Genomic DNA, 12,778 nt, shown 5'->3' with positions numbered 1-12,778 from the left:
GCCCCCCCCCCCCCCCCCCCCCCCCCCCCCCCGCCGCTGCGGCCATTGTCCGGCCCCAGTGCGGCTAAGGCCGCTTTGGGCCGTTCCTCCGCACATCAGAATTGGAGAGGACTGAACCTGCAGCGGGTGCAGGAGGAGCTGGCCCGAGCCCCGAGTGGGCCCGAGGTCCCGAAATCCGAGTCCTCAGGAGGCGGTAATTCCGAGTGGGGTCGAGGCGGCACCTCCCACGGGTTTGGCTTGTATCCGCCCGGCCGCGCCCACCATCCTGCGGGTGGGACTGGGCGTGGTCAGAGGACGGTGTCCAGGATGCCGAGAGCCTTTAATTTGAGGCCGGGGGGAACGGCAGGCCTAGGCGCGGTTCGCGCATCTCCCTAACCGTCTCCTGGAGAAGTGGCTGAGGGGCGGAGGCGGGCCCGGCGCGGCGGGGAGGGGTCGGCGGTTGCAGCCGGGTGAGTGGGCCCTGTCCTCTCTCCCCAGCCCGTCTGGGAGCCGGCCCCGGCGAGGCAGGAATGGCCCCGAGGCCTCCGACGGCCGCGCCCCAGGTGAGCAGCGGGTCCCTCACTACCCCGGGGCGTGTTTAGAGCAGTCATTGTTCTCCGCCTGTGTGACGGCCTGTCCTAGCTTGGTCCTCCCCTCAGAGCCTCCCAGCGTGCGAAACCCAAGATGTCCAGAGCTGGGGGGAGTGGGCGTCCCAAAAAGCGGGCTGCACTGTGGGGAGGAGGGGACCAGGGCGGTGAGGTTCTGCGAGAAGAGTTGAGTGAATGTGTCGGGAAGTGTCACTGTTGAGAGTCCTGAGTGCCAGGCCAATTCCTTGAACTCTGTCACGGAATGGAGAAGGTAGGGTGACAGGATAGAAAACTATAGAGGAGGAAGTAACTGTTAGGGAAGGAGAGAGCAGCCCCAGCCTCTGACCTCTCCTAAAGATCCCGTAGGAGCCGAAGAAGCTTGGTCAGGATTTGGCTTGGAAGAGGCTGGAGATGGGCTTTCTTGGGGCAGGAGGAAAAAAAAAAAAAACAACAACGTACAAAACAGGAAGGACCTGTCCCATAGCTTTTCGTGTTCTTTTTTTGCCTTAACAAGGGTATAATAGTGTACACCCCCAGATGTCCAGCCTTCAACTTCATTAATATGAAGCTGATTTTTTAAGTCATTTATTCTTGTGAGAGAAGAGGCATTTTCTAGAAGTATCAGAACTCTGAGGTTATGCATTGATTTACATAGCGTATATCTGTGAAATTATAACAAGGTTCAGATGGTATTTTAATCCACACTCTCTTTAGAATTAAGGAAAAATCACAGACTCTAGTTGTTAAGTGCGTGATACTATCAAAATCAATCCAGGGGCGCTGCCTGGCACAGTTGGTTGAGCATGTGACTCTTGAGCTCGGTGTTGTGAGTTTGAGCCCCACATTGGGTATAGAGATTACTTAAAAGTAAAATCTCAGGGTCATAAGGTCGGGCTCCGTGCTCAGTGGGGAGACTGCTTGAGATTCTCTCTCTTCCTTTCCCTCCACCCCTCCCCCCACTCCCGTTCGCATGCACGCATGCTCTCTCTCTCTAAAATAAATAAATCTTGGGGCGCCTGGGTGGCTCAGTTGTTAAGCATCTGCCTTGGGCTCAGGTCGTGATCCCAGGGTCTTGGGATCGAGCCCCGCATCAGGCTCCCTGCTCAGCGAGAAGCCTGCTTTTCCCTCTCCTACTCCCCCTGCTTGTGTTTCCTCTCTCACTGTCTCTCTCTCTGTCAAATAAATAAATAAAATCCTTTAAAAAAAAGAAATAAATCTTAAAAAAAATAAAACATTTTGTAGTAAATTAAACATATAATGCCTTTATATCTTTTACTTCTTGTATGTTTTTATTTTATAAGGGTGAGCCTTAAGGAGTAAAACAAGTAACAATACTAGAACAAGATAGTTGTTTGGTTTGACATGAGCCAGAGCAAATCACTGGTCATCAGTGCCGTTCCATATAAAGCACTTCCTCAGCAGGCTGTGAGAATTAGGATCGCTTAACGCAGTTAACACCTCATGGGGGTGTGGGGGTGATGATCCTTCCCGTAGGGGTTGCTTTTTTTTTTTTTTTAAGATTTCATTTGCTTATTTAACAGAGAGAGCACAAGCAGGGGAAGTGGCAGGAAGAGGGAGAAGGAGAAGCAGGCTCCCTGCTGAGCAGGGCCCCATCTGAGGACCCTGGGATCATGACCTGAGTCGAAGGCAGGTGCTTAACTGACTGAGCCACCCAGGCGCCCCAGGGGTTGCCTCTTTAAGGGTGAAAGTGGATTTGTGTTCTGAGCAGTGAGTGTTAGGGATGCTTTAAACTACACTTTCAAAGCTTTGTTGCCCAAGTACTCTTGTTCAGTTATATTCTCTCAGAATGGCCTGACAGTCCCCTTGGGTTACCTAACCCAGGCTGCAGGTAATGACCCTGGAGGAAGGACAGAACAACTGAATCTACAGAGAGGTTTTTTTGGCAGAAATTTCCCTTTGTCGGAGTTTCTTTTTCTCTGAGCTTGGCCTTCAGGGAATGCAAGAGATGAGTAATTGAGTCATGTGACTGCTTATCCTGGAGGTTAACTGAGTGGGGGAAGCCTCATGCAGTATATAGCACAGGAGAAGTGGTATCAGGTGTTGTTTCTGAGGTCGGGGGGCTGCTGTGCCTACAGAGAGGGGAGAGGAAATTCTGCCTGCGGGAAAGAGTCAGTGGAGATGTCACTTTTGAATAGGAGCAGAGTCCAACAAGTGAAAATGAAGGGGGTGGAGATAGAGCTGAAGGACTTTGTGGGTCAGGGACATTGGGAAGCAAGAAGATGAGGGGCATGTTCATGAAACTGTTGTCCTGTGTGACAGTGGGTATGGGCTGCAGGCAGTGGGTAGATGAGAATAGAAGGGAGTTTGGACGTTTTTCTTTGTGGCCCTGGTAACCCATTCATTCATTCATCTATTTATTCAGCCGATAGCCATTGAACCCCTGTGATGTGCTAAGACACTTTTCTAAGCGGTTGGGATACATTAGTGAAGAACATTTATAATGATCTCTGCTTTTGTGGGGCTTACATCCTAGAAGGAGGAGACAGAAAAATTTAGTAAGTAACTTTTATAATATACTAGAAGCTGACAGTATCAGAGCGGGTAAGAAGGTAGAGAAAAGTAAGGGGGTTTGAGTGGGGAAGAAGGTGGCTTGTGGTAAGGGTACAGCTTAAATAGCGTGGTCAGGGTAAGCCTTATTCTTACTGAGATGGGGACATCTGGACAGACTGGAAGGAGGCGAGGGAGTTAGTGATGCACAGGTCTGGAGAAGAGTGCTCTGAGCAGCAGGATGTGTGTGTCTAGTGTGTTCAGGGAGCTGGAGGTGGTTGGTGTAGCTTGAGTCACTGTTGTTGAGCAGGAAACTAAGATGATTTCTTCTTAGTTTTAAAGATTGCCGTGAATGACAAAATGTAGGAGCAAGAGTTTGAAAGTCAGAGCTGCCATGAAGAGGTGTTTTGGGGCTGGGACCTTCCTCTGGTGTTTGGCTAACAAATACCTGAAGTGGCTCCAAAATGGAGGGGAACAGGAGCAGAGGGGGGATACCCTGAAAATCCTTAGGATCTATAGGATCATTAGTAGCTGTGTCTGTGTAAACATGTATCATTCTCTTCATTATGTGCACTACATTTTTAGTTTGGAAGAAAAGGTGAAACCACCAAAACAGTGAGAAATGGAGAAAGTTTTATAAGAAAAAAGCTGCATATGGAGACCAGGTTTACCTGGAAGGGCAGGAAGTAGAGAGGGACCAGGACCTGGTCTCCATTGACTCCAGATCCCAAGAGCTCCGTGGTTAGGCCATCAGGATGAATAGGCTGAGCCAAAGCTGGCTCAGGTCTCCCCAACTCACACAAGATGCTCCTGACTCCCCAGGGGCAGCCAAGCCACTTGCTGAACCAGGTCAAGATGTTTGCAGTCAGGAATGTTCAAGCTCCCTGTGTCCAGAAGTCCCCTTTCTTAGCCTTCTCCTGAGCTGACTGGAGCTGGGCTTTAAGCCCCAGTCCAGACACCCTTTCCCCTGGGTAAGGTTGGGTGCCCCTCGTTTGCATTCCCACAGCACCTGTGCACAGCGGTTGTGGTACTGTTTTTATGTCATATGGAGTTGTGTGTTTACCCATCCATCTCTGTACTAAGCTTTCAGCTAGCTCTTTTAGGGCAAGGCCATTTGACTGCTTTCATCCCTTTCTCCAAAGTACACACTCTGTAAGTGGGTGTCACCGTAGCAAACACTCATGACCGTTTAACCCCAAGCAGTAATTTTGTACTTTCTGCATTTTCTACTAATAGAGCAAAAACTAGTTTTCCAGTTACAGTGACCCTAATTTTCTGATAAAATAATTGTGAGAAACAGTATAACTTTCACTGAACACTTTTAAGAAATTTTGTCCTTTAAAAAAATTTTTTTTTAATTTTTAAAATATTTTATTTATTTGAGAGATCGAGAGTGTGAGAGAGCACAAGCAGGGGGTGTGGCAGAGGGAGAGGGAGAAGCAGGCTTCTCGCTGAGCAGGGAGCCTGATGCGGGGCTCGATCCCAGGACCCTGAGATCATTACCTGAGCCAAAGGCAGACGCTTAACCAACTGAGCCACCCAGGCTCCCCAAGAAATTTTGTCTTTAAGACAATGTTAGGATGTCAAAAACCTGTTCTTCTAAGAACTATTTCAAAAAAATATGATTATTTTCCTCTCTTTTCTATGTCTTGTACTACTTTTATTTAAAATATATCTTACCAGGGGCACCTGGATGGCTCAGTTGGTTAAGCATCTGACTTGATTTTGGCTCAGGTCATGATCTCAGGGTCATGAGATAGAGCTCCGTGCATTGGGCTCTGAGTTAACACAGAGTCCACTTGAGATTCTCTCTCTCTCCCTCTGCCCCTCCCCCTGCTCACTCTCTCTAAAATAAATAAATAAAAATCTTTAAAAATATATATATCTTATCAAAGCATGTGAGCATATATAAAATACAATTTTTTTAAATAGGAAAAAGTCATTTGTGATCCCTCTTTAGCACCTCTGTATTTGTTGTGATGAATTTCCTTTTCTCCCTATGTATGTTTTTCCCTTAAACATTTTAAATTTCATATAATTTCTATATGGATTTTTCTTTTGTTTTTTTAAAAAACACTTTGTTTTTTTTTTTAAAGATTTTATTTATTTGGGACAGAGCGTGAGCAGGGGGAAGAGGCAGAGGGAGAAGGAGAAGCAGACTCCCCGCTGAGCTGGGAGCCCAACTCAGGGCTCAATCCCAGGACCCGGAGATCATGACCTGAGCCAAAAGCAGACGCTTAACTGACTGAACCACCCAGGTGCCCCTAAAAAACACCTTTAATGGCTGGTTTATATTGCTTTCCATAAACATACCAAAATTTATTTAACCATTTCTCATAGGACGTTAGGTTGTTTCTAAAATTTTTATGATTACAAATAATACTGGGATAAAATTCTCTTGGTTACAGTTGATAATTTTTTTTGAAAATATATTATTTCATCTGTGTTCTTAAGTGAAATAGCCCTTAGAGTGAGAAAGGAAGATCTTTCAGTGGTTTGGTGGCATGTTTATCCTTAAGTTGTAGAAACATTCAGATTGCTTTTCATCTTTTTCTGCCTTTTGAAAGAATTTACCTATAAAACATTTAGATCTAGGATTTTTATCAAGAGGATGATTTGGGAATAGTTTATTTCTTTCTTAATTATTAAGGTTTTTACTTTTTTGCGTCAACATTGGTGATTTAAAATTTAAAAATTATCCATGTCATTAAGGTTTTTCACATTTCAGGGCGCCTGGGTGGCTCAGTCGTTAAGCGGCTGCCTTCAGCTCGGGTCATGATCCCAGGGTCCTGGGATCGAGCCCTGCATCGGGCTCCCTGCTCAGCAGGAAGCCTGTTTCTCCCTCTCCCACTCCCCCTGCTTGTGTTCCTGCTCTCACTATCTCTCTCTCTGTCAAATAAATAAATAAAATCTTTTAAAAAAAAGATTTTTCACATTTCTTCGCATCTGCTGTGTGTTTTACTGGTTTGTTTATTCCCTTTAAAGTCATTTGCTTTGTTGTTGTTGTTGTTGTTAAGATTTTATTTTTAAGTAATCTCTACACCCAATGTGGGGCTCCAACTCAGAACCCCGAGATCAAGAGTCGCGCACTTCACTGACTGGGCCAGCCAAGCACCCCCAGTTGTTTCTTTTATATACTAGATATGCCAACGCTTTTTCTGTTTGGCTGGTATTTAAGAGCAACCAGCTCTTGATTTCGGCTCTTAACACCATCATTTTTCTGTTTGCCCCTGTTCTTTATTTTCCAGAAATTTAATTCACTTAATTTTTTTTTGATCCTCAAAATGACTCCTCATTTTCCTTCAGTAAGCATGACCCAGAATGGGCGTCTGGGTGGCTCAGTCAGTTAAGCATCTGCCTTTGGCTCAGGTCATGATCCCAGGGTCCTGGGATCGAGCCCCGCATCCAGCTCCCCGCTCCTCAGGGAGCCTGCTTTGCTCTCTTCCTCTGCCTGCCGCTCCACCTGCTTGTGCTCTCTGTCTCTGTCAAATAAATAAAATCTTAAAAAAAAAAAAAGAAAGAAAGAAAAGAATGACCCAGACTCTGTATTCATTGACTCAGCAGACATTTTTGGAATACCTTCTCTGTGCCAGGCAGTGGTTCTTAACTAGGGTCACACTTCACAAGTAGTCAGGAGAAGGTACCTGCTTCCTTTAGGATGTCAGTAGGGCTTCAGTGAGGAATTTTAGCAAGAGGGTGCACATAAATGACGGAGCTCAGTGCCTGGCCTGTGGTGAATGTTCACTGAATGTTAGCTGTTGCTCTTTTCTAATGAATCACCTGAGGAGTTTTTGAAAGTTGTTTGTCAGGGCCCTCCATGCATGGCAAGTTTCTAAGTTGCTCTGATGATTCTGGACAATTCCAACATGATTGGTTTTGGAGACACTGAAATGAAAAAAAGCTTGAGAAAATGTTGAGGGAGAAGAACATGCATAAAAAAATGACAGTTCTAGAGGCGCCTGGGTGGCTCAGTTGGTAGAGCATGCAAGTCTTGATTTTAGAGTCGTGAGTTCAAGCCCACGTTGGCGGTAAAGATTACTTTAAAAAAACAAAATCTCAAAAAAAAAAAAAAAGCATATATACTTCAAAACAAAACAAAACAAAAAGAAAAGCTACTATTCTGAAATGGAGATGTGGACCAAATGCTGAAGGGGGAGGCGGGGAGATGAGGGATCTGGAAAAGCCTCAGAAGGGAAGGGACCATTGAACTGGATCTAGAAAGGTGAGTAGGAATTTTTTCTGTAGAGCTGAGGGAAGAAAGTACATGGTGGTCAGAATAAGTTGTACAAAGACAAGGAGCCTCGAAAAAGAATGATGTAACAAGGGCAAAGAGTCCATGTGGTAGAAGCATAGGGTGTATGGCAGGAGGCAAAATTGGAGAGAGATAGAGGCTTGTGTCACTATAAACTTCCCTTTAGAACTGCTTTTGCTGTATCCCAAAGATTTTGGACTGTTGTGTTTTCATTTGTCTCCATGTATTTTTTAATTTCCTCTTTGATTTCTTGGTTGACCCATTCACTGTTTAGTAGCTTGTTATTTAACCTCCACATGTTTGTGTCACTTCCAGATTTTTTCTTGTGGTTGATTTCTAGTTCATAGCATTGTGGTTGGAAAAGATGCATGGTATGCCTTCATTCTTTTTGAATGTCTTCAGACTTGTTTTGTGGCCTAACATATGACTTGTTCTGGGGAATGTTCCATGTGCACTTGAAAAGAATGTGTATTCTGCTGTTTTAGGATGGAATGTTCTGAATGTATCTGTTAGATCCATCTGGTCCAATGTGTCACTCAAAGCCACTGTTTCCTAGTTGATTTTCTGCTTGGTTAAGTGGAGTGTTAAAGTCCTCTGCTATTATTATATTACTCTTGATTACTTCCTTTATGTTTTTTTATGAGCTGCTTTTTGTATTTGGGTGCTCCCATGTTGGGTGCATGAATATTTACAGTTGTTATATTTTCTTGTTGAATTGTCTGCTTTATGATTATATAATGTCTTTCTTTGTCTCTTGTTACAGTCTTTGTTTTGTTTTTCTTTTTTTTTTTTTTTAAGATTTTTATTTATTTAGTAGAGAGAGCGTACAAGCAGGGCGAGTGGCAGGCAGAGGGAGAGGGAGAAGCAGGCTCCCCTCGGAGCAGGGAGCCCAACGTGGGGCTGATCCCAGGACTCTGGGATCATGACCTGAGCCGAAGGCCGACGCTTAACCGACTGAGCCATCCAGGTGCCCCTACAGTGTTTGTTTTAAAGTTTGTTTTGTCCAGTATAAGTAATGCTACCCCAGCTTTCTTTTCACTCCATTTTCATGATAAATGCTTTCCTATCCTTCCACTTTCAATCTGCCTGTCTTTAGGTCTGGATTGAGTCTCTCCTAGAAAGCATAAAGATGGGACTTGCTTTTTTCTCCATTCTGTTACCTTGTGTCTTTTGACTGGAGCGTTTTATCCATTTACATTCAAAGTAATTATTGATAGGTCTGTACTTACTGCCATTTTTTTACTTGTTTTATGGTTGCTTTTGTAGTCTTTTCTGTTCCTTTCTTCTCTTGTTCTCTTCTCTCACAGTTTGCTGGCTTTCTTTAGTGATAATACTTGGATTCCTTTCTCTCTCTCTCTCCCTCTTTTTTTTTTTTTTGCATATCTGTTACTGGTTTTTGATTTGTGGTTACCATTAGGTTTGTATATAGAATCTTACACATATAGCAGTCCATGTTAAGTTGATAGTCTCCAGAGTTTGAATCCATTCTTTACTCCTCTCCCCCCACATTTTAGGTATATGGTGTCATACTTAATATCTTTTTTACTTTGTGACTCCCTTGACTGATTTTTTTATACATATACTAATTTTTTTTGCATACTGCCAGGCTTGTGGCACTGCTTTGGGTGAACTCCGGCCAAGGGTATATTTGGGGGGCAGGTCTGCAGGAGAACTCGAGGGTTGGGGCAGACGGTGCCAGTAAGGTCCTTCCTGGTCTGCCGTGGGAGGGGGCCTGCAGCCTCCTGGGGAAACTGCTCAGACTGGGATGTAGGGTGAGTCCACAGAAGAGCACTGGGGCAGTGTGTACTGTCAGCAAGCGAGGTGGAGAGGGTTCACACTGCAGTAGTTCCCACAGGTGTCCATGTATTCAGGGTGGCTCAGGGGAGGGAAATGGCACCTGCCAGGTCTTTTGTTCTTGGAGAAGTCTCCCAGGGATCCCTGCCCCTCCAGCACATGCTCTGAGATTAGTAAATAAATCTCCTACCTCTGTACCTCAGGTGTTTTTCAAACTGCTCCCTGTGTGGTGTATCTCCATGGGGCTATTTATTGTGCTCTCTCTTCAAGGGCGGGGACTCAGTTTCCTATCACCCTGTCTGGCTCTTCCAGAGCTGAACCCACTGATTTTTTTTAAAGTTGCATGAGCCACCCAGGTGCCTCAGTCTGTTGGGCGTCTGCCTTCTGCTCAGGTCATGGTCTCAGGGCCCTGGGATGGGGCCCTGCGTGGGCTCCCTGCTCGGCGGGGAGTCTGCTGCCCCATCTGCAGCTGCCCCTCCCCCCTGCTTGTGCTTGGTCTCTTGCTCTACTGGCAGGTGCTCTCTCTCTCTCTCAAACAAATAAAATCATAAAAAAAAAAAAACTTTATTAAAGTTCCATGTGTGAAGCCCCGCTTACTGTAGGAACTTTCAAAGTTAGGCCTCTCTGATTTTCAAAGCTGAATGTTACAGGGATTCTTTTTCCCAATGCAGGTCCCATGAGCCTGGGGTTCCTGGTGTGGGGGTCTGCTTTTCTTCTCTCTCTGTACCCACGTTGTTCCTCCCTCCTTCTTACAGTTCCACAGATCAGTTTGGCTCCTCACCAGTCTTCACCCTTCCTACTCTCTTCATTATGGCCTCTTCTCCACATTTCACTGTGGAGAGTCTGTTCTGCCAGCCTTCAGATCATTTCCTGGGTTACTTGCAGAGGTGGGTGCTATCTAGGTGTATCCACAGGGTGAGGTGGAGATCTAGGACACTGTAGAGCAACACTGTCCAGAAAAATATAAACTACATGTATAATTTAAGATTTTATAGTAGCACAATGTAGAAAGAAATAGGTGAAATTAATTTTAGTAATACATATTATTTAACCCAATATAACTGAAATATTTCTACATGAATCAATATTTTAAAATTATTAATGAGCTATTTTACTTATTTCTTTATTTTGGTGCTAAGTCTTTGAAATCCAGGTGTATTTTACACTTGCCACACATCCGAATTTGAATTAGCCACATTACAAGTGCTCAGTAGTGACAGGTTTCTGGTGACTACCATATTAAAATGGATCTAGAAAGTTATTGCCTGGCTTAATGGTCATTGGCAGGGGAGGTTTTGAGCAGGATTTGAGAAATGAAGGGGAGGGATTATATGTAGGAGATGTTTTTTGAGGCTCTTGGTGATTCCAGGGCATAAAGGAAAAATGAAGAGGCAAGGATGAGGTCCAGGTTTCCAGGTAGGCTGCTATGGATGATAATGCCCTTAGCCTAAGCCTAAGTAGGGCGTGTGTGTATACGTACGTGTGTGTGTGTGTGTGTGTGTGTGTGTGTGTATGTATCTAGAGGCTAATGTTAATAGTGTCTTTTCTCCACACTCAATTGTTAGATACGCCGTTAACTCAGTTTACCAAGCTATTACTGGTCTGGAATCAGAGCGCACGGAGTACTTGAGTGAAAATGCCACACTATGTCTTAGCAAATGTAATATGTTCTAATTGGGCAAACTAACTTTGGCCTTAGAGGGAGTAGTTTGTGTAAATTTAATTGTTTTTACTTACTAGCTACCATTCTCTCATTTGCAGCTTTGCAAAGTTACAAAGTTTCCTGAGTTAGAATTTGAGCAGGTTTCTCCTCCAGAGTTGGCCCATGTTAGAGTTGGAGGGGGTATCTGTTTATATTTGCAAGCCTTGTTCTGCAGAGCTGGAAGTGTCCTTTCACCCTTCTGCTCTTAAAACTCTTACGTTTTCAGTTCAGGGAACCCAGATACAGATGTTATAGATGAGAAGATTGGACCAGGAGGTCTGTGATTCACCTGCACATTACTTACTGCACGTTATTAGTGTGCTGCTTTTTACGGGCCCAGGAAACTGAGTCTTCTCAACCTAGTATATGCTGTGTCTAGTTCTTTGGACCTTTTATGTCAACATGATGCAAGCAAAATACCTGATACTTCATGATAACCCTGTTAATTTTTAAAAGGGGTTGATAATGAGGTCCAGTTATATCTGGAAGGAGGGTGAATGCTGTAGAGTTGAGCTCTCAGAGTGGCTCATTCACACTAGGGGTCTCAGTACATTTTGCCTGTTTAATCTTACAAACTCTTGATTGTCTTTTATGTACCAAGCTGATTCTGACCTCTGGAGTTTCGAAGGTGCCTGAGTCAAGGTCTTGACCCTTTGGGAGCACAGTGAATCATAGGTAACAGTTACTATAATGTAGTGTCTTAGGAGCTTGCTGGAGAGGGATCAAGGGAGGAGGGTCGTGGGAGGTGTGAGGCACTTGGCCCAGACCTGGGGTTAGGAGAGGAGCCCCAGAGGGGAGAACTTTACAGAGTCTTGGTGATAGAATAAATGTTACCTCCACAGAGGAGGGAAGGCCAAGCATTTTTACAGAGGCCAAAGAGAGTGTTTAGTTTCAAGTTCTAACTCTTCTTCAGGCTGAATTATGGTGTCGGAGGGAAGGAGAAGCCAGAGATGAGGCTGTGGAAGTAAGGTGGGGACCAGGTTATGAAGGACTCTGAAGGTCACATGAAGGGATGTAATTTTTAATCTCAAGAAAAACATTTATTGGGTGCCTGGGTGGCTCAGTCGGTTCAGTGTCTGCCTTTGGCTCAGGTCATGATCCCAGGGTCCTGGGATCAAACCCCGCATCGGGTTCCCTGCTCAGCTGGGAGTCTGCATCTCCCTCTGCCCCTCCCCCTGCTTGTGCGTGCTCTCTCTCTCTCTCAAAAAATTGAAAACCTTAAAAAAGAAAAATATTTATTAAACATTTCTGGAACACCTACTACTGTGTGCCAGGTCTGTTCTAGGCAATGAAGAGTCAGGCATGAAGAAAATAGGTAATAGTCCGGCTTTCCCGGAGTTTACACTGTGCTCCGCAATACGTACTGTAAACAAATGAAAATATATGTCAGGTGGTAAGAACTATGAAAAGGAGAGGAAACCAGAGTGACAGTGCAGGGTGGGCATGGTGTTTTATGGAGGGTGGTCGGGGAAGTTTGCTCTGATGAGGTGACGTTTGAAGAGCCACATGCACATCTGCAGGAAGAAGCTTCCAGGTTAAGGGAACAGTCAAAGCAAAGGCTCCAGAGCAGAAACATGCCTAGTGTGTTCCAGGAATCTGAAGGAGGGCAGGGTAAGTGAAGGGGGGAGAACAGTGGGTCAGGGATGAGGTTCAAGATGAAGTCAAGGAGATAGCTGGAGTGGGAGAGGCAGACTGTGGAGGGCCATGTAGGCCACTGTAAATACTTTGGCTTTTATTTGGAGTGAATTGAGATCCTGTTGGAGATTTTTAAGCAAAGAAGTGACTTGATCCAACAGGTTTTAACATGATCACTCTGGTTGATATATGGAAGACAGACCTGGGAGCAGGGCATGAGTAGAAAAGGAGAGACAAGTTAGGAGGTTGTAGCAGTGGCCAGGTAAGAGGTGATGGTGGCCTGGTTTGTAACATGATCAAAGGTTTGCATTTTAGAAAACT

The 12,778-nt window shown here is 44.9% G+C and overlaps 1 protein-coding gene across 9 annotated transcripts in view; it reads left to right on the top strand.

Moving 5' to 3' along the window:
* Positions 1 to 12: 12 nt before the first annotated feature.
* The window catches only part of ZFP90 (ZFP90 zinc finger protein), a 47,148-nt gene continuing 34,382 nt past the window's right edge, over positions 13 to 12,778 (top strand). For 2 of the 9 annotated variants that reach the window (XM_081807417.1, XM_081807415.1), the window contains exons 1-2: positions 13 to 193; positions 478 to 542. In XM_081807417.1, coding sequence (XP_081663543.1) covers positions 510 to 542 — 33 coding nt within the window. In that variant the 5' untranslated portion in view covers positions 13 to 193; positions 478 to 509. The other 7 variants (XM_081807418.1, XM_081807419.1, XM_081807420.1 and 4 more) reach the window with 7 other exon arrangements.

Source organism: Leptonychotes weddellii, chromosome 16 (genome assembly GCF_054177405.1).
Source record: "Leptonychotes weddellii isolate Sample4059 chromosome 16, ASM5417740v2, whole genome shotgun sequence".
Taxonomy (NCBI): domain Eukaryota; kingdom Metazoa; phylum Chordata; class Mammalia; order Carnivora; family Phocidae; genus Leptonychotes; species Leptonychotes weddellii.
Note: the sequence above shows the minus strand (reverse complement) of the source record. Positions and strands in the feature narration are given on the sequence as shown.